At 38.5% G+C, this 27,257-nt stretch overlaps 2 protein-coding genes across 3 annotated transcripts in view; one reads left to right on the forward strand and one right to left on the reverse strand.

Annotated features, from left to right (window-relative positions):
• Window positions 1-7,801, reverse strand: part of LOC136679039 (collagen alpha-4(IV) chain-like) — a 23,901-nt gene extending 16,100 nt beyond the window's left edge. The window contains exons 1-7 of one of the 2 annotated variants that reach the window (XM_066657305.1): window positions 7,706-7,801; window positions 6,579-6,792; window positions 4,798-4,933; window positions 4,479-4,521; window positions 2,534-2,605; window positions 1,439-1,573; window positions 472-516 (exon numbers count right to left, since the gene is read on the reverse strand). In XM_066657305.1, the coding sequence (XP_066513402.1) occupies window positions 472-516; window positions 1,439-1,573; window positions 2,534-2,605; window positions 4,479-4,521; window positions 4,798-4,844 (342 nt within the window). In that variant the 5' untranslated portion in view covers window positions 4,845-4,933; window positions 6,579-6,792; window positions 7,706-7,801. Of the gene's footprint in view, window positions 1-471; window positions 517-1,438; window positions 1,574-2,533; window positions 2,606-4,478; window positions 4,522-4,797; window positions 4,934-6,578; window positions 6,793-7,080; window positions 7,150-7,705 lie in introns of those variants that run through there. The other variant, XM_066657306.1, reaches the window with a different exon arrangement.
• The window catches only part of LOC136679040 (collagen alpha-5(IV) chain-like), a 25,978-nt gene continuing 5,351 nt past the window's right edge, over window positions 6,631-27,257 (forward strand). The window contains exons 1-42 of the mRNA XM_066657307.1: window positions 6,631-6,974; window positions 9,103-9,159; window positions 12,543-12,632; window positions 12,723-12,767; window positions 13,477-13,521; window positions 13,602-13,664; window positions 13,755-13,805; window positions 13,902-13,928; window positions 14,013-14,081; window positions 14,220-14,282; window positions 14,732-14,767; window positions 14,903-14,950; window positions 15,202-15,276; window positions 15,470-15,514; window positions 15,617-15,679; window positions 16,219-16,263; window positions 16,481-16,537; window positions 16,665-16,706; window positions 17,051-17,129; window positions 17,424-17,459; window positions 17,563-17,736; window positions 17,853-17,939; window positions 18,157-18,243; window positions 18,336-18,406; window positions 19,013-19,201; window positions 19,759-19,927; window positions 20,022-20,105; window positions 20,268-20,372; window positions 21,140-21,234; window positions 21,550-21,700; window positions 22,232-22,342; window positions 22,497-22,661; window positions 22,743-22,829; window positions 23,547-23,678; window positions 23,870-23,968; window positions 24,071-24,163; window positions 24,266-24,405; window positions 24,488-24,614; window positions 24,705-24,785; window positions 25,200-25,298; window positions 25,436-25,483; window positions 26,948-27,130. Of these exons, the coding sequence (XP_066513404.1) occupies window positions 6,891-6,974; window positions 9,103-9,159; window positions 12,543-12,632; window positions 12,723-12,767; window positions 13,477-13,521; window positions 13,602-13,664; window positions 13,755-13,805; window positions 13,902-13,928; window positions 14,013-14,081; window positions 14,220-14,282; window positions 14,732-14,767; window positions 14,903-14,950; window positions 15,202-15,276; window positions 15,470-15,514; window positions 15,617-15,679; window positions 16,219-16,263; window positions 16,481-16,537; window positions 16,665-16,706; window positions 17,051-17,129; window positions 17,424-17,459; window positions 17,563-17,736; window positions 17,853-17,939; window positions 18,157-18,243; window positions 18,336-18,406; window positions 19,013-19,201; window positions 19,759-19,927; window positions 20,022-20,105; window positions 20,268-20,372; window positions 21,140-21,234; window positions 21,550-21,700; window positions 22,232-22,342; window positions 22,497-22,661; window positions 22,743-22,829; window positions 23,547-23,678; window positions 23,870-23,968; window positions 24,071-24,163; window positions 24,266-24,405; window positions 24,488-24,614; window positions 24,705-24,785; window positions 25,200-25,298; window positions 25,436-25,483; window positions 26,948-27,130 (3,697 nt within the window). The 5' untranslated portion in view covers window positions 6,631-6,890. The remainder of the gene's footprint in view (window positions 6,975-9,102; window positions 9,160-12,542; window positions 12,633-12,722; window positions 12,768-13,476; window positions 13,522-13,601; window positions 13,665-13,754; window positions 13,806-13,901; window positions 13,929-14,012; window positions 14,082-14,219; window positions 14,283-14,731; window positions 14,768-14,902; window positions 14,951-15,201; window positions 15,277-15,469; window positions 15,515-15,616; window positions 15,680-16,218; window positions 16,264-16,480; window positions 16,538-16,664; window positions 16,707-17,050; window positions 17,130-17,423; window positions 17,460-17,562; window positions 17,737-17,852; window positions 17,940-18,156; window positions 18,244-18,335; window positions 18,407-19,012; window positions 19,202-19,758; window positions 19,928-20,021; window positions 20,106-20,267; window positions 20,373-21,139; window positions 21,235-21,549; window positions 21,701-22,231; window positions 22,343-22,496; window positions 22,662-22,742; window positions 22,830-23,546; window positions 23,679-23,869; window positions 23,969-24,070; window positions 24,164-24,265; window positions 24,406-24,487; window positions 24,615-24,704; window positions 24,786-25,199; window positions 25,299-25,435; window positions 25,484-26,947; window positions 27,131-27,257) is intronic.

A 27,257-nucleotide genomic window follows, 5' to 3' on the forward strand; every position in this document is an offset into this window, starting at 1 on the left:
GTTACTGTATTAACTATGGTGGCACGGTGGTGCAGCAGGTAGGTGTCGCAGTCACACAGCTCCAGGGACCTGGAGGTTGTGGGTTCGATTCCCGCTCCGGGTGATTGTCTGTGAGGAGTTGCTGCGTTCTCCCTGTGTCCGCATGGGTTTCCTCCGGGTGCTCCGGTTTCCTCCCACAGTCCAAAAACACATTGTAGGTGGATTGGTGACTTAAAAGTGTGTGTGTGTGTGTGTGTGTGTGTGTGTGTGTGTGTGTGTGTGTGTGTTTGTGTTGCCCTGTGAAGGACTGGCGCCCCCTCCCTGGTGTGTTCCCACCTTGCGCCCAATGATTCCAGGTAGGTTCTGGACCCACCGCGACCCTGAACTGGATAAGCGGTTACAGATAATGAATGAATGAATGTATTAAACTGTATTAAACTGTTGCAGTGATGGTTTATAGATACAGTCAAATATAGAGCCATCTGTACTCACATCAATTCCATCTGTTCCCGAAAAACCTGGCACACCAGTCATACCCTTAAAGAAACACATTAGTAGGAGTTATTAATTACTGTTTAACAACCAAGAGGCAGAAATCCTGATAAAGGCCTTCACTTCATCTCAGCTTGATTACTGTAACTCCCTCCTTATAGGTATTCCCAATAAAACGATTTGTCAGCTTCAGTATGTTCAAAATTCTGCAGCCAGAATTCTGCCCTATGTTAAGAAATCTGCCCACATTACTCCTATAGTACACCACATGCAGTGGCTGCCTGTCTCACTGCGTAGAAACTTCTATTACTCACCTACAAATCTCTGCATGGTTTTACAACCACATATTTAACTGAACTCCTTCATCTGTATTCTGCTACCCACTCACTTAGGTCTCCCTACATTTAAATTGGGTTCAGTAGGTGATAGATCCTTTAGTGTTTTGGCCCCAAAATTGTGGAATAACTTGCCGCAGTCACTCTGTCTTTGTGCCTCACTTTCCTCTTTCAAATTCGAACTTTAAATCTTTTCTGTCAACATTTTAACTTTTCTTTCTTTCTTTGTCTTCATTGATATTATGTTTTTTTGTTTCCTAACTGTCCTTGACTTGAGAAAGCGCTATATTAATTAAAAATATTATTATAATAAAAATAATAATTATTATTAATGGTATAAAAATCCATTAAAACATTGATTAAAAACAGAAATAAATATCGATTTTCCAATTAACTCCCCAATCGAGATGAAAAAAATCACCATAGATTTGTATCTCAATACAGCAAGCATAAGGGGTTATATGTATAATACGCGTCACTAAAAAACTAATTTTAACATTGAAAAAGATCCACACGGGTTTACTGGTCAGGGACAATGTTTTGAAATGTTTGTCTGAGGTAAATGTTCCAATGCTACAGATGCAGTAGATTACATTTGCCTTTAAGGGTTAATGTTTGCAATTGAGTCTTACTCTGTCTCCTGGAAGCCCCTCTGGCCCATGCTCTCCTAAGACCCCTTGTACACCCTTCTCTCCGGGCGGTCCAGGGGGTCCGCGAGGTCCTGACACACCCTGAAAGCCCAGTTTACCTAAAGCTCCTGGAGCACCCTAAGGAAATCAGCAGAAATCAGGTTAAACGTAGTATTAATAGAATCAGAACAGGAAGAAATTATGCATTCAAATAATGTATGTAATTTAAAGAATTAAAATTGATTCATCTTCTGTAACAGTTTATCCAGTTCAGGGTTGCGATGGGTCCGGAGCCTGCCCGGAATCATTGGGTGCAAGGCAGGAATACACCCCAGAAGGGGCACCAGTCTTTCACAGAGCAACACACACACACATTCACTCACACCTACGGACACTTTTGAGTCGCCAATCCACCTACCAACATGTGTTTTTGGACTGTGGCAGGAGGAAACCCACACGGAGACAGGGAGAACACACTAAACTCCTCACAGACAGTCACCCGGAGTGGAATTGAACCCACAACCTCCAGGTCCCTGGAGCTGTGTGCCTGCGACACTACCTCCCTAAGAATTAATGTTTCAACATATTAATAAAATATAACAATAATAATAATAATATAGCTGCCTTATTGGTTAGGACTTCAGGAGCTGAACTGTAGGCCTTATACATTAAACAACAACAACAACAAAGAAATTACATTTTGAGAGGTAAAAGAGCACAAGTCCATTTAAAACTTCTAGATAACTCTCTAACTGTGGAAATGATCAGTTGTTAAAAATGGAAAGAGTGAAATTAACTGGGACTTTCCTGATAGAGTCACTGTAAAACAGGTATTGTCAAAATAACCTAATGTTCACCAGTGTTAGCTTGGCACTAATGAATGTAAGCAATCCCAAAGGGGTGCTAGCAGAAATATATTTGTCATAGAGGTGTTTTTTTCCCCTTTGCTTTGAAAGTCTATCTTCGATATTCTGTGTTTGTTAATGGATTTACCTAGAAAACACAGTATAAAAATGGGAAGAATAACATAAAGCAGGTGTAAATGATAAATTATTGTGTAAAATTAGTCTCTTTGTATCATGTTGCCTGTGTTTATACCCGCGCCCCTTTGGCAGGGTGGCACCTGCACACAGAACAGTCTCGGCCATTACACGGCTCCAGAGTTTCACCCTGAAATACAAAAAGCAGATTAAAAAACACAACAGAAATCCCCAGAATTACAACATTTACCTGTAACTATTACAAAATAAGATTATAAAAAATATATTACAATACAATATTTGATATTTTTTAAATAATGAAAATAAATCTCAATGCCTCATTCATACAAGGTAAGATTTTTATTTCTTCATTTCTGAAATGCAAGGTTCTGAACAGAGGCGATTGCTCTAAGACTGCAAGAGAAGTTCAGCTTTCCCTAAAATGTAAAAAATAAGTGATCAAATATATATGGTTGTGTGTACGTCATTGAATAAATATGGACTACAACACGCTCAACTTTTGTTCAGAATCAGCTTCTTATCACTGGTAAAGACACGGCTTTCCTCTCAATCAGTCCCACAACTTCACAGTGCTTTAAACTGTGATGACGCTGAGCGTCCACAGAGTTAAATAGCGAAGCAGCGAAGTGCAGTGGAACGAGACGAGTGATTGGATAAATGCTGGGCTTTGTCCCGCCCATCGGACGCTCAGCGTCTCTGGGGGTCTATGGGGCAGTGGGCTGGCCTCGGCTGGCCCGGACGCTCAGCTTCTGCATGATGATTGGATGATCTGTCTGAGGCTGAATCCCTTTTTGATTGACAGCGAAATGAGCGAATCAGCGACCCTTTGGTGTAAAGATCCGTGGGAGCACAGGCGGACACACTTCACATGGGCCAAGGCCGTTTAAGCAGCCTAGCTCTGCTGGCCTTTGAGAGGACACTAGTCAAGTCCCTGGAAAAGACGCCTTGTTGGTACGACAGGGTCACAGATCATTTTCTTGAAAAGGAACGGAGGGTAGAATTTACGTATAAATAAACCGACACATTTTATGATGTAGGCCGAAATTGAGCTTCCCCTCCTTGAAAGACCAGCATCCGCCACTGGTTCTGAAAATACATCAGGGTCAACATGAAACCATGTGTCTCCAAAATGGTACATTTACTTTAAAGTTAAAAATAACTCTAAACTTTGGGGCCTTTTGGAGCATTTCTATTGATCCATCTCTCATGAAAAGAAACGGTATGCATATTTAAATCTCGTAAATGAACGGGAATATTATTTATTTCAGTATAATGCCCTAGACATAACAGTCAGGGTTTGTTTAAGCTGATGTTTCTGTGGGAAAATGTGAGTGACCTCACACCTGCAGTGTGAAAACATTTGAGTGAGAACATGAAGCACCTGTGTATCACTGATCCCTCTCCCACATTCCTCCCTCAGAGCACTCTCGTAAACTCTCAAGACACTTAGCACAATGTTTAGCAAATATTTGGAGGCTCTGGATTCATTTCAGAGACAAAGAAACTCCCCAGTGCAGCTGTTTATAGGCCAAAAAAAACCTTTAAGAATGGGTTACTGCTGGGATTTTGTATATTCTGCAAAATTTGGACTGATTACTTGTGGTGCAGATTTTTACATCTTCTACAGGGAACACAATTAAATATGGACAATTTTCCAGCTCCTATATATTTGGTGACTTTAACATTCCCTTTTTTTCTGAAGGGAAACTCAATGCAGCTTTAACTCATTGAAATCAAAGGCTTATTATATCCTAAAGTTTATTATACAGTGTTGTATGGACTACAGCACAACTAGCTGAGTGAGAGAAATTAGGAATGGAAGCCTGGACCTGTGGCTAATTGATTTTGAAGGTGGTTTACAAGGCACATCTGAGCTCTCCATAATGCTCTACTGAAAATCAAAAGATAAAAGAAACAATTATATTAATACTTTACTGAATAAAACTGAGACCACTTTTCCACTTGTCTAACACTGCCGCACATTGTGTATCGTGTCATGAAAATTTCCCCAACTCTGATGTACAGAAGGAAAGAGAACTTACCGCACTGACCCCTCTTATTGAAAGGTAAACCAGGGTCATCCACCTGCATCAGCAAATCAAAACATTCACTCACTCCATCTGCTCTGTTTGACACAAGCAAATTACACTTGAGTCTTCAGGAATGCAGCACATATTCAGCTGTTTACTGATTTTAAATGTCATTAAACAACTGTAAATAACAATAAAACTTTAATAAGGCATGTGATCCAGCTCTGCTCCAGTGAAGATAGTATCTAATGCAGTAAAGTGCATGTTTCACTTATTTTTCAAAATGCTTCTACCAATAGATGAGATGTAAACAAAGTCACACAGGACTCACCACACAGTAAGGATTAATCTTCTGACCCCACAGGTGAACGACCTCATTTTTTAAACTGGACGAGCACAGCTCTCTCACGTTTAATGCATCTTCCTCTTCTAGCAGAATGTCTCCTTCAGTGTGTCCTCAACAGCCACTAGTGTCAAAAAAGATATGATTTTTAGCCATATCTGTTATTTTTACTACCAAAACATACAATAATTTTCTATAAAATATAACTCACATTAGAATCAGTCTGCTTCAAACACGGATACACCCACTTGTTTATAAACATTACAGAACCCCTAGCTGTGTCCTAAACTCTACCATATTCACTGTTCCCTACATTAGAAAATATGTTAAGGTCTGGAATCAATTTGGACAGTATACAGGTTTGCAGCTTAAAATGTCACAATATATTGCATTGCATAAACAATGTTATTGGCCTCACTTGTGTGCAGTGGCAGCCCATGTACTTAGTCTTTTGGTCTCAGTCTTTTGGGTTTGGCACATCTTTTTTAACATTGCACCAAACCAAACAAAGCAATGCATTGTGGGTATTCTGTGATCACCAGAGTACTGTTATATAGATTCACACATTGCTTATTGTGCTTTGAGGGGGTGGTTTAGTGTACTAAACACTTCTCACTACAAATACAATGCATTCACTATAGTGAATGGGGTATGGTTTTCAACACAAACTCTGATACATCTAAAAAAATCTAAAAAAAAAAATGCACTTATTTTTAACGAAAAGTATATGATTTGGAAAATGGGGCCACTAAATAATGCATGTAATTCAAAGTAGAAAGATTTGTAATTTGTAAAAACTGACAAAAAGCATTTTTATTGTTTATAATATCCTTGTTTTCAATTTTCAATTTTCGAAATTTATCTGAGCCAAAACTGTGTCATATGTATAATTCTGAGGAAAATGATACCGATTTAGCATGTAGTGTAATATCCTTAAACCGACTTATAAAACCTAAAAAATTTGCAAAAATATTACATATAGATGCGTATTTATTATCAGAGATACATTTATTGCCATGGCATTTGCTTTAAGTCTGCAGTAGATAAATGGCTTAGTTTCACTAGCTTCTCAGCACCTTCTGAAGAGAACTGCTCCATTTAAGGTGGAACGTAACTGTTGCACTCGGTGAGAGCTGTAAAAGTTAGCTTTAGCTTGACGTCATTTCCTCATGAAAAACACTGTACTCGTACTAATATTAATAATAAAAGAATGCACATTTCTGCTGTGTTACTTTTAATAGTAACTGCAGTTTCTACACTAGAAAATAAAAGAAGACATATAAACCAATACATTTTGTTTATATATATTAGAAAAATAAACCCCTGTTATGAAAGTTGGCACAGTCTGCTTATTTCAAACAGTATTGAGCTAATGAAATACTAAAGAAAGACGAGATGATTCACTAGATCATAAAAACTCACATTTTTATCACAATTTATCACATCTTTTACCTTATACCGTGTTTTTAAATGGCATGTTCTATCTGAACAAGATCAAACTAGGTACTTTAAGTGCACATTTGCCCTCAATATCATATTCTTGTGGAATTATTATTATTATTATTATTATTGTGGAATTAAGATACAGATCAATCAAGTCAACTGAATGCCTCACTGTTTTCAAAGCGAAAGCAAACCAGTGCAGTTCATCAGAGGTGGAATAACTCCTTTTTCTCTAGGCCTAGTAAAACCAAATATGTGAGCTTTGCATCATCAGAAACACCAAAGATAAACAACAGAAAATCCAGAACACAAAGAAGAGCTCTTACCTGCTTTTCACTCTCACTAGGCTTTCCCCCAAGCAGCTGAAATCAAATGCCCATGCTCTCTGAGGCTGAAAAACTCAGAGAGGATGCACACTAGTTTGCAGTGGTTCTGAGGGGGCATCACAGTGGGCTGTACTACTGTAAGTTTCCTCAACATCTCCAGTCTGAGAAACTCTCCTCTCTTTGTATTTCCACCAAATCCGAGATCATCTTCACACTGAAGTCAGAGAGTAGAACAGAATGAGACACTTATTTTCAAAAAAGTAGGAAATATCCTATGCATTTCAGGAGTTTCAACCAAGGAGGAGGAGGAGGATGATAATGATGAAGATGGGGTCATACTGGATGCTGATAATCCTCCTCAGCTCTTCTGTGCTGTGGAATACTGATGCAAAGAAGGTAGGTTTTTTTTTAAGTTTCTGTTCTTTTGGGACCCCTGTTCTGAGTGCTAATATGAACACTTAATCTACATGGAACAACTGTATTTATGGTATGTTATTGGTACCTGGTAGTAATTCCGTTAAGTGCAGAGTTTAATTTGAATAAGAACAAAGAAATAAAAATCATAAAAACATGCTGTATTTTTTTCCCAGGTTATTTAATTATATATCGTTACAGGAACATTTTCCTCAAAACACAATAGACACCAATAGGCCTTTATTTCAGTAGCTGCCCAGTGACACACTGAGTGTAAACCTTAGATTGTAAATGGTGTGAACTGGTGGGAGGAAGCTTCAGAATCCCCCCACAGGGGGCAGACAGAAGTGAGAGTGTGTAGGTAGCAAATATTATTACTAGGATTAGGAAATATGAAAAATGTTGCCATAATATAGGGTTAAATTGTTTATGGGAGGTATCTGATTTAATTTCATATTGTTATTGCAGCTGTCATTAAAACTGCAGTTGTCTATAATGCCACAGCACATGCAACTTACATAAAAGCAGATTTATATTGAAAAATCAAGGCAGTCCAAACATTTTCACTACTAATTTATACAGTTTTGAATTCGGTTTATATACTTAATAAAGTTTAAAAACATCATCTGCTCTTACTGTTTGTCAAATGGATTTTTTTGGAAATGCTCCAGAATACCCAGTTATACATTTTACACTGAAAATGAAGAGAAAACCTGGTAGCGGTACGGGTAGTGTCACTGCCACACAGCTCCTGATGTCCTAGGCCCTATGTCTGTGAATACAGTGGTGTGTTCTCCTCTTATCTGTATGGGTTTCCTCCAGGTGCTCTTACTTCTTCTTACAATATAAAAACACAAGTTGGTAGGTCACCTGACTCTGTGAAATTATGTGAGTGCATGGGTGAGTGTGTTATGCCCTGTGATAGACAGGTGCCATGTCCAGAATTAGGATCTTTGGCAGTATATTAAATGAGTGAGGGATGTACACACGTGAATGGAGTGTATTTCATGTTATATGAGTGTGTTTGTGGTAAGAGCAGGAAAAAAGCAGGCTGTATTTCTGCTTTATTTCTGAAGTGGATAAGAGATAGTAAGTGGAGTATGCTCCATGGTGAACAAAGCAGGAGTGAACCTCCAGCATAGATTTGTATGTAATTAATGCATGTAGCTGTCCTGATGTTTTTCAAACGTTTCGCTGGTTGAGAGAGTGTCTGCTTCTGTCCTGGTGGTCGTCTGTGTGTTTATACACATGAGTAAACAGCAGGAGAGTTCAGTAAAGCGGATGTTCAGTGGTGTGTCTACGTGTGTGTGTGTGTGTGTGCATGTTGCTGTATGATACTTGTGGCAGTAGGGTGACTAGAGTTTAGTCATTCCACTATATGAACCTAAACCTAAGAAAGCAGCTATAATCATACTCTGTAGTTTTCCTTGTGCTATTGTCATGTGTAAAAGTTTGGGAACCCTGAAAACATGCAGTGTTGGTTACACAATCAAACAAAACAAAACAAAAAATACAGTATTCAAACATGTTTTTATACTGCATTTATTTTCATGTTTTAAAAACAAACTGGGCTTTGCACAGTTTATATTTTATTCTTTACTTTTTCCCTATATCTTAATCTCAGCAATAAGAAATAGACCACTAATATCTACACTTACAGAGTGCTTGTCTAGACAATGCCCTTTACATTCTTTGGGACATGAGGGAGTCACATCACCCACCACATCATCTGATCCCACCACACATTTGATCTCACCACACATCAGCTATTAGGTAGAAAAGAGTCAGCTCAAAGCAGGAAAACCATCCAGGACAGGACATCTGTCAATCGCTGGGCATCACAAACACACATACACACACACACACACACACACACACACACAGTCACTCAAACACTCACACCTGTGGACATTGTTTTACACACTCACCCAGTCACTCACACTGTGAAAATTTAAAACATTTAAAACATTGTTTTTATTTCATTGCTTGCACTGGGAAATTAACAGAATGGTTAAATAGCACAGTGGATTAGACACTTAAATACTTTTACTGTGATAATATTTCATATTGTTTAAGTTATAACTCTTCACGGTTGTGTGTGTCATTTCAGGGTTGTGTGTGTACTGGGAAGTCCAGATGTCACTGTGAAGGAGTGAAAGGTCAAAAGGTGGGTAGAAGGGCTCATTTATTTAATGCTAATATCAGAAGACTTTGAAAACAATGATAAGTTGATATCATTTTACATCTAAAAAAAGTGGCGTTGGTTATAGAGGCAGGGTCAATATTGGCAAGAGCCAGGATTAAAAATGTATGATAATGAAATTTTTTTTTTTATTATTGAAATTAACACTTGAATTAGTCTGACTTAAAACAGCTATTTTGACCACATTATACCAAATGCAATTGAAAAACAGCATGCCAAAGTTCTAAGAAAACTCATGAATTAATTGTGACATTGGAAATTTGTAACACTAAAGTTGTAAACAAAGTTTTTTGGTGTTCAGTCAGTTTAGAGTTTCATGTTTAAAACTGCTACTAATCCTATAACTAAAAGTAAAACGTCTTCTTACGTCAGTAACTCGATTTTAGCATGTCGTTTACAATATTTCATAGAAGTACATTAGAGAACAGGAGAACAACGATGAGTTGACTGAGTAGGTGAAATATCTGTTGTGTTTATGCTGGTGTAAGAACAGCAAGTTCAAAAAGGGCCTTGAAACACATCCTGTTGTGGCTTTGCTGTCAAGGGTAAAACTCTCAGATTACTACCTTGTCTCATATTTTATAAACATTCTTTATTTATTTGAATTTAACTGCGGTTGTTTCCCACCAGAGAACGTCGCACATCCTTGTACACTGCAGTGACTTTTGTGGGAAGCTAAAGGGACAAAATCTGACTCCATGAAGCATTTTGAAAATGCATGATATATGATAAATGTGCCTATGATGTTCTACATTAATAAAATATTACACATATTATAGCATGTAACTACATTTAACTGTTATTATCTGTATATTTATAAGTGTATATTTTTTGGGCAATACATGCATGAAAATATACCTATTAACCAAAAAAATGTATTGTGTGTTGAGCTGGTACGAGTGGATCAGACAAAGCAGTGCTGCTGGACTGATTTCTTTGCAGCATCTAGTGATAGGAACCAGTAGTCTCTCAAAACTACCATAAATTAGGCAGGTTATATGTATATGTATTATATATTATGTATTATATGTATGAAGCTCTGGGCGTCTGGTTCCATTCACCACCACTGTGGAAAAATTAAGTTTCTAGAACTTTCTCTGGAATGCAACATTTTACATTAAATCACTCTCAGTCACTTCATTGGTGTCTAAACCATGAAATGATGGAGAGAGGGGTGCATCCCATTTTCTGCTGGAGGATGTGATACGTTTTATTAAGCAGAGATTGTTGAGGGCTGTTACTGACATCTAGTGGTTGTTAAACGTATAAACACTAAGTAAAAGTTACATTAAAAAAAAGCAATTAAAAAATGGACAGAGGTTGATACATATTATATACAGAGGAAAAATTAAAACAAATATATATTTTACCATCATCAACATTGCATTAAAAAATCAGATATCAGAATATCACTGGAGGTTTTGAAGAGTAATGCTATATTTCAGTCATTCTCCATTTGGAGTGGGGATAGAGGGGGATACATAGAAAAAAAAACTAATTCATATGTCCAAGAACACAACAACCTTAACATGTTTATTAACAACTCCAGTTATAAAACATGCAAAATGGAGAGCTTAATTTCAAACTGATTTTAATATATTTTTCAATATATTCATATATTTTTTAATATATTAATCAATTTTTCACCGGAGTTACCCTCTTAAAAAGCATTTATTTTGTTAATAATGTATATATATTAAGAGATAATATTGCTATACCCAATGTAATGCAAAACAATAATTTAAATAAACATGTTACTAATGTACTTTTATAGACATATGTTAAAAAGAACAAGAAACAATTGTATTTTTTACACTTAAAGGCAAACATCTTTTAATATACTGTAATAAAATAATAAATTGTTGTACAATAAACATAAAAAATAAATTACTGAGATAAACAGTCCAAAACTTATTGCTCCATCTTTTAATGCAATATATTCTTCATGAAGACAATATTTCATTAAAAATATCAAACACTCATCTGTAACACCAGTGACTGAACAAGTAATTTTACTGGATAAAAGGCATTAAAAATGAGCAACATGAGAAAACATGAGAAAATTAATAATGTTAATTGTATAATTTCTGTAAAGATCATATGTTATATACTGTGCATTTTATATTTTATGATTTATATGTGCATTTTATATTTTATGTGCATTAGAAACATTTACACAGCATGTCAGATTGTAATAAAAATTGCCCTACATTTTGCATGAATTAAGAATGAAAAAATATATTGACTTAATTTTAAATATAAAAATTTAGACAAAGTTTAAGCCCTCCAACCTTTGTGACATGGTTTCCCACTCCAAATGGAGAATGACCCATTTATAGTTGAGGTTAATATACAGCTAAACTATGCGGCAGAGGTGGTGTGAGGATTATAAACACAAGAGGACATTTGATAAACAGAACGAAGCTACAAACTCAAAAATGACCACCGCTCCTCAGTGACCGCATCTCGCTTCACAAAACTGGAATTTATGGCAGGACTGACATTCAGAAGCTTTTTGTAGCTAAAAGCAGTGTGTATAAACATGATCTGATGAGCAGTGGAAAAAGTAATATGGTCTGACAAATGACCTACAATGTCTAACCACCTCTACCATTACATCTGAAAGTTTTTAATGGTAGATATTTATAACAGAAGCAGTTTTATAGGCTATGAGTGGTTATATTTTCATGGGGTATTTAATATTAACTGTGTACTCTGACTAAACGGTTTTGGCTGGTTGCCTTAAATCTGAGCAATGTATCCTTCAATTAATTCTTGATCTTTGCTGATTTCACATAGCACAAAACAGATCAGGAATCAGATTTTAAACATGGCTAGCCAAACTGCTAAGCTTCAACCAAGCTAAGAACAATTCACTCTAAACAATATCACCCTTACTCAGAACAAAATAGATCCCAATAGGTCTTTATTTACCCTCACAGCCAAAGAAAATGAACCAAACTAAGGTAAAAAAAATAATAAATCAGTAGAAATATGTAGCTAGTTGCTAACTTTAGCATTTAGCTTATTGTGAGTGCAGTAAGATTCAGCTTCTAATTTAGCAATGTAAGCTATCTGCATCACATTTGTGTTTACAGCTAAGCATACATCATCAGAAGAGCATTTCATAATCTTAAAGACTAGAGGCACCATTTTAGGAGTCATACAGGCATCTAGTCGTTTAGGCCTATAGACTTAGCAAATGTTCTGACTTTTTGGTGAGTCCCTTTTAAATCTATAATGAAGTGTTTCTTTTGACACCTGAATATTTTATACAGGATTATTCACATCTCATACTTACAACTCCCGCCATTACATATTCTGTTTTAATTTCTGATTTCCCACAGGGTGAAAAAGGATATCTTGGTGAGACTGGTCGTCCTGGAATACAGGGCTTTGCTGGAGTTGAGGGTCATCGAGGTCATCAAGGTGAAAAGGTAAGATGTCATCAGGTGTAGAAAGAGGTAGAAGTGGTGTAACAGAGCTTTAAAATCTGATTTTCTGATTTGACTCATTTTCTTTTAAAGGGAAATCCTGGTCCTGTTGGTGACATTGGGTTGAAAGGGGAAAGGGTACTGTATCTTCATGTTTTATAATATTTTTTGTTAGATTTGATTCCCGCTCCGGTTTCCACCGGGTGCTCCAGTTTCCTCCCACAGTCCAAAAACACACGTTTGTAGGTGGATTGGCGACTCAAAAGTGTCCGTAGGTGTGAGTGAATGTGTGTGTGTGTGTGTGTTGCCCTGTGAAGGACTGGTGCCCCCTCCAGGGTGTATTCCCACCTTGCGCCCAATAATTCCAGGTAGGCTCTGGACCCACCGCGACCCTGAACTGGATAAGCGGTTACAGATAATGAATGAACTATTAGACTTATGAGAAAGAATGAGTGTGTGAGTACTGTTTTATTTACTTTTTGATGTCTATGAATACTTTAATATATTTAATAATTATGATGAAATAAAATGTTTATTTAAATATTTTATGAGATGAACGTTGACATTGTTTTCTTTTCAATAAAATACAATAACAACAACAACAACAACAATAATAATAATAATAATAATAATAATAATAATAATAATAATAATAATAATAATATTTCCATCAAAATATTTTCCACCAATGTTATTGGAGTAAAAATGCAAGTTGAAGGACCCCCAAATCATGTTCAAATCATTGTTATGGCTTTTATGGAAAAGGATAAACTTTAACTAAATTTATTGGAGTGATTCCTTTTATGAATCTTAATTATTATTCGTCCATGTGTCTTGTGAAATTTAGGGACCTTTGGGAAATCCAGGCTTTCTTGGAGCTCCAGGATTGCCGGTAAATCTGTGTTTTGTTACTTGTACAGAAGAGAGTATTTTTGTGTTGTGCTATGTTTGTGAGTTTTTATTACATTTTAGGGCACTCCAGGAATTCAAGGTCCTGTTGGTCCACCTGGTAGTCCTGGATGCAATGGTACAAAGGTATTAAATCAGCATTAGTAATATTATCCTTGACATATAATGTATTGAATGCAAATGGATATAGTGAGTGTCATCTGTTTCTGGCCACAGGGAGATAGAGGTGAACCTGGATTGCCTGGTCTCCCTGGATTTGGATCAAGAGTAAGAAATTACATATATATACATATATCCTATTGGGACATTTATCATGGAATATTCACACAAATATAGGCTTATTTATTATTATTTATCATTTAGGGACATCCTGGTGAGCCTGGGCAAAAGGTGAGCACTTTCTCAAATGATCATCCTCTCATCTCTTTCATTTTCAGCAATTTTCCTTCTATTTAGTTTTCTGTACTATGACAGGGGGAACCTGGACCATCAATTCTAAGTCCTATCGGACCCCCTGGACCTCCAGGACAGGATGGGGCTCCAGTATGTATTTGTCTTCACATTTCTTCCATGACTTGCTCCTTATATAAATATTCTGTAAATAGAAGTAGGTCTCCAGAGATTAAGTGCATAACAAGAGGGCAAGCACGGTACTAAAATGTATCCTTTCTATTCTTACAGGGACAAGAAGGCTCACCAGGAAGAGATGGACATGCTGGAATTCCAGGTTTCCCAGGACCCACTGTGAGTTTCTTGGCAACTAATGTTTTAATGTCAGTTTTAACAAAGAGTTCCCAGAAGGCACAATTATTCTCTCTCTATCTCTGAGTGTCAAAGATGGCTGTCCATCTTCCCCTTGCCTCAGCATAATTCAACTTTTTGCTAACAATTGGGCCGTTAGTGTTCTCCTCCAAGCGTGACAAGCTGCAATGTGTTTGTGTTGGTGGCAGTACAAAAATAAGTGCTGTAACTTGTCTTAGAGCAAGCTAATGTTAGTCTGTAGATGTCCCGGGTTGGGACCTCAAACAAATGAGTATATCTAAATTTTGCATATTACCATAGAAAATGTTTACTGCATGGCTTTTCAGATTTTAAATCGGACCATTTCCATGCAGATATATAGATCAGTTGTGCACAGTATTTATAAAAATTAATTTTATAATAACCATGAGTAATATTCTCCGTTTCTGTAGGGACCACCTGGGCATCCTGGATCTCCAGGTTTAAAGGTATTATATAAAAATTTATATATTTATAAATTGAAACCTATTTACAATTATACATGAATATGTGTATGTGTGTGTGTGTGTGTGTGTGTGTGTGTGTGTGTGTGTGTGTGTGTGTGTTTGTTTGTTTGTGTTTAGGGTACAGAGGGACAGCGTTCTGGTGTTCCAGGGCCTCCTGGTCCCAAGGTCATGACTGATCTAAAATTAAATACTTCCAGTTCTCAATACAATGGCTTACAGTTGCTCCTTAAGGCAGTGTTAATCTCTCATAGAACAGCTTACATTACCCTTTCAGGACTGTTTACAGTCACCTATAAGAGAGTTTTACATTCCTCTGTATTTAACATCTGCTCATCTTTCTACTCTGTTTACTCTGCTGTTTACTACAGCATTGCGCAGCACACATTCTTAGTTACTGTATTTTGTCTTTATTTTAGGGGAACCGTGGAGCACCAGGGAGACCTGGCCCTAAAGGAACCAAACTATATGCAACTGCCACTAAGGACATAAAGGTAATGAATAATGTATTCATTATACATTATTCATATTCAAAGTTTTTATCAACAGGCTTCGGTTTGGACACTTTGCGCTGCTTTATACTTTGTCAAACATGGCTTCAAATGACATGTTTATTAAACTTAATGGTGCATTTTGTGGGTATATCTCAATTTAAGTTTAGAAATACTTGTTCATGTGCCTCTGCAGGGTGATATTGGAGATGAAGGTGATAGGGGATGTCCTGGTAAACCTGTGAGTATTTCCATCATCATGTATTTTTATTTCTTAAAGTGTCTCTAATTTGGGTTTTTTGCTGTAGTTTAATTACAGTTTTTTTTCTTTTTTGTTTTTCAGGGACGTCCTGGCTTTTCCGATCAGAAAGGTGAAAAGGGGAGAAAAGGTGAAGAAGGCCCTGAGGTAAGTATAGGTTTTTTAAATTAGCGTTTTGTCTTATGCTGAAGTGTAATCACAATATTTTCTGAAGCTTCCCTATGGTATATTAGCACTAATGTAGCACTAGGGCATATTGGATAAATATAGATATTTAATGGTTATTAAAGTTATTGGGGCGGCACGGTGGCGCAGCAGGTAGTGTTGCAGTCACACGGCTCCAGGGACCTGGAGGTTGTGGGTTCAAGTCCCGCTCTGTGAGGAGTTTGGTGTGTTCTCTCCTTGAGGGTTTCCTCCCACAGTCAAAAAAACACACGTTCGTCAGTGGATTGGCTACTTAAAAGTGTCCATAGGTCTGAGTGAGTGTGAAAGTGTGTGTCACCCTGGTGCCCAGTGACTCCGGGTAGGCTCCGGACCCACCACGACCCTGAACTGGAGAAGTGGTTTCAGACAATGAATGAATGAATGAATAAAGACATTTGATATTTAGACTTTTATTTAAACACATTTTAATCTGCCAAAATGTGTGTTACACAGTTAAAGTTTTTTTTGTGTTTTTACTTTAGGGGAAACTAGGGAAGGAAGGAATCCCTGGAGGTCCAGGATTAACGGTAATATATTTGATTATTTACAGAAAGATTCTTTATAAATCTACACACAGTTACTTTTAAATAAATGTGTAGAAGCAAAGATAATGACATTGTGAGGGACGGAGACAACTGGGTTTCTTTACTCTGCGTGTTGCCACCGTGACCCTGACATGCTCGAAGCGGAAAAGAAGATAAGATGAGAATTAAATGTGTTGTGTTTGCTGTTATTAATCTTAAGGGAGATAAAGGACCTCTTGGTCCCCCAGGATATTTTCCTGGCCCTGAAGGAGTGAAGGTCAGTGTAATATAAACATACATCCATCTGTAAAATAAATTTGTTAAAGAATATTCATGGATGGATTGTAAAATGATATTTAACGTACATTGATCAAACGTAACACACTGTTTTTCATCTTTTCCAGGGAGAGAAAGGTGACCCTGGTCCAACGGGTCCTCCTGGAGAGGTGAGGCATACAATATATATTTTTGATGGTTTATCATCAATAAATTGTTAATGTCAATAATGTTTCTAAAATATAAACTTTTTTTTCTTTAATATTTGCCTCTTCTCATCATATGTAGATCACTAAGCTGAGGTTGGCATCCTATGCAAATGAGACAGTCCACAATTACAGCAATTACACTGTTAATATTATAAAATGCAGTAAAACACAGTAAATTAAAAGAATTCATTTTAGCAACAATGCAATGTATAATATGAGTCCATCATATTGAGAGTTAAACTCCTAAAAGATGTGTTACTGACAAAAAACTGATCCCGCTTATTGATGTTATTGATCATTTCCAGGTTGATGGGTATTATCCACAGAAAGGGTATCCAGGGGCTCCAGGTCCTACAGGTGTGCCTGGATCACCAGGACCACCAGGTGAGTGGCATAATCTGCATACTGCAAGTGCTTTTACTAAAATATTACACTATTATTGTAATACTCCTCAAATCCTGTGGGTTTTCCTTGTAAATATATACTAATAATTTGTGCAATTTATAACTCAAAGACTAGTTCACTTAACATTTTAATTAGTTACTGAATAATAAGCCTTAGGATGTGCCAAGCCTGACAATTCAAGGGGTTATGTCTCAATTTCTTTTGTGAAATATAAATATATAAAGAAACATTTCATAGTTTATAAAGTTATCTCAAATAATTTTGTTTTTGAAGGTGTCCCCGGGTTTCCTGGACGTCCAGGAATACCAGGTAGATTCAACTGTAAATACATATATATTGCTCTACACATCTGCCAGAGTTTATTACAGAACTGGACACATGTCTGTTCATGTGGTGTTATATGTGTGAGTAGGTGATGATGCCATTGGACCTCCGGGGCCAAAAGGACCGCCAGGACAAATGGGGCCCAAAGGAGAGAAGGGCGATCCAGGTGGGGTTCAGTACGGATATCCTGGTAGCGATGGACTTCCAGGACCCCCAGGGCCCCCTGGAGACCCAGGACCTCCAGGCGAAATTTTGCCCCCAGGTTTTTAAACATTCATAAAATATTCAGCACACTTTTAATATTAATGCATTATTTGTTTTTGTTTTTTTAGTTTATTCTTTAGGTTTTTTTTTTTCTCTGATGTTTTCCATTTACAGGTTTTTTTACTGAGGGTCCCCCAGGTCCTAAGGGAGATAAAGGTCATATGGGTCTTCTTGGCGAAGAAGGCAAAGTAGGGACAAAGGGTATGCCAACTTTTACAAGGATATTGTAGTTAAAACAATAAACAAATGTGCACTTCACAGTGATTTGACCCTACCTTATTGGACTGTTTGGGTCAGTGGGCTTACAGTGGGTTTGAATTGGTTCTTACAATAACAATAGGTCTCAGCACACGAGGAATTAGGTTTTTAAATGTTGATGTTTTAGTGCTTTCTTTAACATTGATTTTATTTATTACAGGTGAGAAGGGGGAGCCCTGTTATGATTGTTCTTCTTGCCATGGGACACAAGGCCCTCCTGGACCAGCAGGACCTCAGGGTATTCCGGGTAAAAATATAAACCTTACTTAAGGTTACATTAAGATACATAAATTGAATAAATAGGAAGCAGAATATTGGAATAATATTTTATACTTTTAGGCACAAGTGCACCACCTGGGCCAAAAGGAGACAAGGGATTTAAAGGACCATTGGGTTTCCCAGGTTTTCCAGTTAAGTGATGTGACATGAATGCTTTATCCAAAACAACAGCTTTAGGTGTTTTTTTGCATCCAGGGCACCAGTATTGCATCCAGTTTGCAATCTCATCCAAATCAAGATCAACTATATCCTCCTTTCAGTGAAAAATCACAATTCACAATGCTTTGCAGCCCAGGGCTAGGCTTAATCCATAGTCCTGTCTGGCAAATCAACCCTACAAGTATTAGGCTAGTCTAACATTACACATACAATACAAACATTACATTCTACTAATATTTAGGACAACAGATGATTTATAACTATATTAGAAACTACAATATTAGCATGCTATAAAATATTAGCGTTAAATTCAACTACTCAGCTACTAATTATTCAGATGACTCAGAACTATATTAGTAGTATTATATTAGGCTAGCATTATACTGACATTAAATCATATTAAATGTTACTAGTTTGATATTAGATTTATAATGCATAATGTCTGCTATAGATTTGTATTCACATCAGTGAAAAAAGTTGTGGAAAATATTTAGCTAGCATTAGCAAACACTGTAGCTACATGATTGTGAGCTAGTATACATTTGCCTGTTTATAAGTATTTTACCTTTTCTTTGAAGGGTGTGCCAGGTCTTCCTGGACCTCAGGGTCCTCCTGGAAGTAAAGGCAGCGGAGGACGTTTCTATGATCAAGGTGAGAAGGGTGATAAAGGCTCTCCAGGGTTGCCTGGTCTTCCTGGACCAAGCGGCCTTTATGGACCACCTGGACTTCCTGGGCTTAAGGGATCACCCGGCCCCAAGGGCGATTCAGTAAGTGTTCTTCAAGTTCAATTTATTGTAACACTATGTAGCACTATGTAAATAGATGCTACACATCTGCAGGGCTTTAGGGTTTTGGGTTCAAGCCTCACCTTAGGTCACTATCTGTTAGAAGTGTGATGTGTTCTTCCTGTATCTGTATGGATTTTCTCTGGGTGCTCAGGTTTCCTCCCACTATCCAAACATATAGTGGTAAGTGGATTGACTGTGTGATATTAGGTGAGTGTGTGAAATTATCTAAAGATGCAAGTGATTAGGTGAGATGAACTGGTGTCCTGTAGCAGGGTGTGTTCCTGCCTTGTGCCAGTGATTCTGGGTAGGTTCCTGACCAACTGTGATGCTGAACATCATGAATTGGCTACAGGAGGTGAATGAATGAATGAATGAATGAAGAAATAGATGGGTGGGTGGACAGATAGATAGATGGATAATTGAGCCAAAGACTATAAACTGTGCTTTAATCAGCCAGTGATTTGCAATTGTACTGTGGTTTTAGTGTTGTGTAATGTTTAGTGTAGTGTTATTTATTTATTTATTTTTTATGATAGGATTTTTTCGGTATGAGGGGAGATACAGGACCTCCTGGGTATCCAGGGCCTCCAGGATATCCAGGTCCAAATGGACCACCAGGGTCTCCAGGCTTTGGACTTCCTGGAGAAATTGGACCTAAAGGCAGCCGTGGTGTGCTTGGCCTCAGTGGTCAACCTGGAACTCCTGGCAAGAATTTCAAGCTTGAATCCTACTCCATTATTGTTACCATTCACTATATTTAAACCAGCACTGTAAATAAAATTTGGATTTGCTCCACTAGGTCAGAAAGGGGAGCCTAGTCGTTTGGATAGAAGTCCAGGCCCTAAAGGTCAGAAAGGCCTTCCAGGACCACCAGGACCACCAGGTGAGTCAAAATGGTAATAAATACTAAATGTGCCATAACTATGTCCAGAAAACATATTAGTTCCTCATTCCATCATTTTTGGTGTAGCATGTGGTTATCTATCACGCTCTCAGCTTAAAGGGTAATGTGTGAAAACTGTTCAGTCCATTGCTTTGTCCACAGGGATTTCTGGGCTGCCTGGCATTGCTGGAGGTCCTGGTCTAGGTGGTACAAAAGGAGAGCCTGGCCTTTGTTGTTCTGAAAATGTTGGACCACCTGGAATAAAGGGTGTGCATATAAACAATCTTTACATATACAAAACAAATTATAATATTAAATATTGCTTATAACACATTAATTGCAAGTGTAGTCCACCCTACATATATTTCCCAATCAACTCTATTCTCATGACAGGAAAAAAGGCTAAAAATCATATATGTAACAGGAAGCGACACAGAAGCATTAACACTTAAATGTAATTTTAAGAGTTTCAGTATTTGTGTTTATTGCAGATTTCATTCTATCCAGGAGACCCGCTTCCAAACTAACCCCACAGGGTTGTTGAGGTGCAGACTCTGGAGTGCCTTCTTAGTTCATCTTTTGGGTCTATTTCCTTTTTCAATAAGGTTTTTTTGACCACTCCATATCCTTTCAGACATATACTGTTGCATTCTAACAGTGGAAGGATGCACAAAAACAACTTGGTTGGAGAATGAAGCTTGATCATCATCTCTCTCGCTCTCTCTCTCTCGCAAAGATGAAAGCATTAAGTGCTCTTTGTCTTTGAGCAATCGCTTGCATGTATTGCATTCCACCTATGTAATCTTACATTTTATCACTTCATTTCCACAGACCATCCCTTTCCTTATGTATGTGGAATATCTTATAACTAATGCCCTCAAAAAATGAATAAATTGCATTTAATGACAACTTTTTTAATGACAACTGTGATTGGAAACAAATACACAAAGAACAATCTCTGATATCTGCACAGAATAAAATATGTATAAAACAAATTAACTATAAATATGTGATGTGTATGAATATTTCTGTAGGTGACAAAGGACAGCCTGGGCCTCAGGGTTTTCCTGGAATAGGACTAAATGGAGAACCTGGAACCATTGGACTGCCAGGAATACCAGGGCCAAAGGTCAGACACACACAGACTGACACAGCACAGTACATATTTAACTTGTTTATTGAAGAAAAGTGTCAAAGGTAATTCTTAAATGTTAGTTAATAATGAAGTATTCAAAGGAATTGGCTCTGATGTTAAGGCCTTTTAATGTACAGGACGAAAGAAGTTATTTATTGACGTTAAATTAAAATTGAAATGAGCATGTCCCCCAGCCCAGTGCCAAGCTCGGGCTAGAGCAATGTTTAAGGCTACTCCCCATCCCCAGAACCGAAATTCTGCTGAGTATTTTGACATACTTTTTAATGATTACATATTTTCTGTCCCTAGGGTGATGCTGGATATGGGGCCCCAGGGCCGCCAGGGTCTGCAGGCCCTCCAGGTATTCAAGGTGATCCAGGTGCTCCAGGAGACCAAGGTCGGCCTGGAGAAAAAGGAAGACCTGGTCCACCTGGAGGACCAGGGGGGCTTGGTCCAAAAGGTATACAGGAAACAAGCTGTCTTTTCCAGCTCAAGCTATTTAATTCTCACTGGCTGTGTCTTAAAAACTGTGCCCCAAAAGAAGCTGTCATACTTTCTTGACAGTAATGTACCAAACCATATGTATTGGTTTATGGATAGCTGCTGCATGCATTGTCATGAGGATGTTGCTTTTATTTTGATAAACACTAAATGTGAACAATGAATACATATGAACATACACACATAATTGTTTTAGTTATATTATTTTATATTTTATGTTATTTTTATTTACAACCCATTATATGTCCCCTATGTAATCATTACCAATTCCACCCATTAGCTCCAACATTCTGTATGGCCACCAACCATGGAGGGTAAAAGCTTGCACATGGCACCTCCAAGACACATGAAGCCAGCCACAGCTTTCTTTTTAAACATCAGTGGATCTCAGCATGCTTGAAGGAGAACACTAAACTTTTGAATACAACTTTAAGTGCCTTTAAGGACTAAGTCAGAAAAGACTGTACTTACCATGTGATTTCTTCAACAGGGAATAAAGGTTCACTGGGTGATCCGGGTTTACCTGGCATACCAGGTGACTGTAGGTCACTAGATGGTCCGACAGGTGCTCCAGGAGTTCCAGGTCCACTTGGACCGCCAGGTGAATGTGTGTTTCTTGCTATTTAAGTATGAGTAACTTCAGTGGGATTACTGACATGGTTTTTAGAAAATTCAGATACATACTGGACTAGCATTTTAAAGTATTAGGCAAACATAATATATCTACACATTGCCTTCACAAACACATTTTCCAGGATCAGATGGACAGAAGGGCCTTAGGGGAAGTCCTGGTGTACCAGGATTTGGCTTGCAGGGTCCTCCTGGATATCCTGGACCCCCTGGAGATTCAATACCAGGATCACCTGGGCTTCCTGGAGAACAAGGTTTCAAAGGGTCAGTTGGGCAGCCTGGAGCATCAGGTAATACAGTAAGAACATTATTGAAATATCAGTAAAGATGGTGCCTTCATCTTGACATTCTAATGTTTCTTATTCTACCAGGACCACCTGGAGACCCAGGATTACCTGGGATATCACCTAGTGGCCCAAGTGGACCTGATGGATCACCCGGACCACCTGGACTGAAAGGTCAGGCCCTGATATAAACAGACATACACAGACTTGCTGTAGTGAAGCCCTTGAAAGTGGCTTCTTAATGATTTAGAAAGTGACATAATTCCCACTTTTCCACATGGGGACACAGTAATAAGGATTTTAAGACAAAATCTGCCTGGATTAGTTTTACAGAAAAAAATATATTTTTAAAATCTAACAGTGGTAACACATACATTAAAATGAATAAATAAAAAATAAAAAGTAAAATGAATGATATTTTAAGACATTTGCTATAACTCATTCATTGTCTGTAACCACTAATCCAGTTCAGGGTCATGGTCGCGCAAGGTGGGAACATACCCTGAAGGGGTGACAATCCTTTGCAGGGCCACACACACTCACACATTCACTCACACCTATGGACACTTTTGAGTCGCCAATCCATCTACCACCCTGTGTTTTTGTTCCGTGGGAGGAAACCCACGCGGACATGGGGAAAACACACCAAACTCACAGATAGTCACCTGGAGCGGGACTAGATCCCCCAACCCCAAATACCTGGAGTTGTGTGACAGGGATATTACTTGTGACAGCCACCACCATGGTGCCCTGCTATAACTCAGTATCACCTAAATATTCGAGTCCAAGTACAATACATACATCATCAAACACCAGTCAGGAATGTCAGTCAGATTTAACATAATTATTTTCCAGGGCTCAACTGAGTTATGCTTCTACTTGTACTGGCAGGCTCTCAGGGTGTGCCTGGAGTGAAAGGTCAGAGAGGTCTTCCTGGTGTTCCTGGAGATGATGGAGAACATGGGCTGCCAGGTCCTGCAAATCTTGATAGCTTAGGGCCACTAGGAGACCCTGGACCACCGGGTTAGTGTGTATGATTTGTGATACATATCAGAAATAATTTTCCTCACAGCAATGTTCCAACAGTTTGAGTAAACCCTTCCTAAAAGATTAGAGGCTGTTAATTCAGAACTACCAATTAATTCAGTTGATTTTAGAAAACAAATGCTGGACGTTACTGGTCATACCGTGTCTTTTATGTTGATTGTTTGAAGGCCCTGATGGTTTCTCCGGTGACAGAGGAGATCCAGGACCCCCAGGAGGAAGAGGAACAGATGGAAGAGATGGGATACCTGGGCAGCCTGGACCACAAGGTGTGTGTGTGTTTAACAGCTTTAATTATAAGGGAACATTATGCTGCTACTGAAAGCTCTTTGTAGTGGTGAGGTCATCACTTTGCTGATGTTTGCTCCCAGGTCCAGCCGGTGATAGAGGACTTGACAGCTACATTCCTGGAGATCCAGGCCCTGTGGGACCCAGAGGAGATCCAGGTCACATCGGCTTCCCAGGTTTACGGTCTTATAGGAACATACATAAGCACAAACATTAATGCTGCCTTTCAATATACATGAATACCTTCATGTCACTGGTGGTGTATCCTGTTTCATAAGGTCTTCGGGGTCCCAAGGGAATGCTAGGTCTTCTGGGAATCCCAGGGTCTCCAGGACCACCAGGGTCACCAGGACTGAAAGGTCCTAAAGGGGAACGAGGCCCTGGTACTCTAGGATTACCTGGAATAAGAGGGCAAAAGGTACAACATGTCATCAATATGTTGTTTTATTGTTCATATTTATTTAAAATATTGATGGGTGGGTGTGTTGATGTTGTCAAAGGGGGAACCTGGACTTCAAGGAGGTCTTGCATATAAAGGCGAGAAGGGAAATGTGGGATCGCCTGGTCGAGCAGGTAACTATGGGCTCTCAGGATCACCAGGAGACATTGGAGACCCTGGTTTACAAGGTAGGCACTGATTTTTGTATAATCTTCAGAATATATTTTTTAAAGTGTGTAGCTTGTTTGGCTCATGTTTTCTCATGTTTTCCACCTTAGGACCCTTAGGCCCTCCTGGTCCACCAGGCTCTTTTGGTCCACCTGGGCTTCCTGGACATGCAGGGCCACAAGGACTGCTAGGTATTTCTTTATAATTAATTAATCCATAAGTTACATTTATGAAGCTTGTCCTCTTTATACTCTTTGGTTTTGATGTCACAACATAAATACATTTCTGTGTGAGTTTCTGTTCAGCCTTCATCAAGTTTACTCCACTGCAGTCTTGTACTCTTACAGGCTGTAAGGAAGTATATGTGTGTGCTGAATGTTTTAGAAACCACACATGCTTTACAATGAATTTAAAGGGAAAAGTATGTATATGGTTGTAAATACATATTATTAGTATTGACAGATATTAAAAACACAGATTATGTACAGTCTGCTATGTTTATGATAATCAAATTTCTTACTGTTTCAGTATCATATATCTATAATATATAATATTATATATCTCACTATATATTATAATCATAGAGCTTACTGCTACTGTTTCAGGACCCCCTGGTCCTCCTGGTGTTCATGGACTTGTTGGTGAGAAGGGTGACCAAGGGTTGGATGGCGTTCCTGGGCCACCAGGGCCAAAGGGAGACACAGGTAGGAGTCTACATATATTGTGGTGTGTTGTACAGTCACCTTCTCAGTGTACAAACACAAAACTAAAAATTATAATTAAACGGATGTCCAGGACATTCATACCTCTGTTATAAGGTTGTGTTGTTTTTATTTCTTAGGGTTTTCATGGGGTATCCCAGGCAGAAAAGGAAACAAGGGACAACCAGGTGAGTTATTAAATTGTTACCATTAATAAATTTGTACAGGTGAACCAACGGACAGAGACCACATGCAATACCAGAGGCCCATGTATTAATATAAAAAATGTCTGTGTATTGCACTTACTGTGTTTTGTTCCTTCTGGGTATCAGCACTTGCCCTTGTTCTGGCAGTGTCTCAGATCAAGGAATATGGACACATACTTAAACATAGCACAAAAAAATTTGTGTTTTCTTTGTTGTAAAAATGCTTCTCAGTAATAAATCTTATACCACTGGAAAGCCTGTTAATTTACCTTTTAAATGTTGCCACATTTGTAACGAACATGTGTTTGTGGGAGGAGAAGTAGAACTTCAATCATCCAGTTCACCAAACACCAAACAAATCAATGGCAGAATAAGCTGTTTGGTATTAGCAGAGAGGATTTGGCTCATTTTTCATGGGTGCAACCCACATACTCAGCTTTATGTCTCCTCCCACAAATACATGTTCCTTACAAATGTGGCACCATTTAAAAGGGAAATTAACAGGCTTTCCAATGGTATAAGATTTATTACCATGAAGCATTGTTACAACAAAGAAATAATCTACCCAAAAAAAAGTCCTTACTTTTTGTGCTATGTTTATTTGTACTAGCTAGGATACACATCCTGACTGTCCCTCTGTATAAGAGCATCTGCTGAATGCTGTAAATGTAAAAGTAACATTTGTTATTTGTTCAATATTTTGTACAGGTACTAAATGCATCTCCATCCATCCATTATCTGTAACCGCTTATCCAATTTAGGGTCGCGGGGGGTCCAGAGCCTACCTGGAATCATCGGGCGCAAGGCGGGAATACACCCTGGAGGGGACGCCAGTCCTTCACAGGGCAACACACACACACACACATTCACTCACACACTCACACCTACACCTAGGCCTACGGACACTTTCGAGTCGCCAATCCACCTGCAACGTGTGTTTTTGGACTGTGGGAGGAAACCGGAGCACCCGGAGGAAACCCACGCGGACACAGGGAGAACACACCAACTCCTCACAGACAGTCACCCGGAGCGGGAATCGAACCCACAACCTCCAGGCCCCTGGAGCTGTGTGACTGCGACACTACCTGCTGCACCACCGTGCCGCCCACTAAATGCATCTGATTTACATTAAAAATAATCAAATTAAAACCTATCACTGATTGTCATGTTGAAATATGTAGCTTTTAGTATCTACACTGGTGTTTTATGAAGTCTTTAACGTGGAAGTAGCTTGTCATAAACATTAAAAGCTATTTTACTGCTAATAGCACCCCCTTGTGGAGAATTTTAAGCTTGCTAAACTTGAGTGTGTGGACGTGTGATTGTCAGTCAGTTAGAAGCCAACTAAAAGATGTAAAAGTGCATCTTACCCTGGTATTTTAGCCTGTGGGATTTTGCTGCTGGATCTGAATAAGAGTTCACATTGTATTTGTATTTCATTGTCAGGTCTTGGGGGAGATCAAGGCCCTCCTGGTGTGCCAGGTTATGGACCCATTGGTCCTCCTGGATGTAAAGGAAGTCCTGGGCCTGCAGGACCTCCTGGTGTTGTTGGTTATCCTGGACCTGTAGGAGATTGTTTTAAAGGGAGGAAAGGAGAACCTGGACTTCCAGGAAGACCAGGAAATCCAGGTAAGTGACCAAGTCCAGAGTTAAGGAGAATCCCATTTGTGATCCCATTTGTATAAAAGTGTACACTGGAACTGAATAATGTGGTGGCTTTGTAATGAACATCTACATAAGGGGCTTAATGGCAATT

The sequence above is a fragment of the Hoplias malabaricus genome, chromosome Y (assembly GCF_029633855.1).
Source record: "Hoplias malabaricus isolate fHopMal1 chromosome Y, fHopMal1.hap1, whole genome shotgun sequence".
Taxonomy (NCBI): domain Eukaryota; kingdom Metazoa; phylum Chordata; class Actinopteri; order Characiformes; family Erythrinidae; genus Hoplias; species Hoplias malabaricus.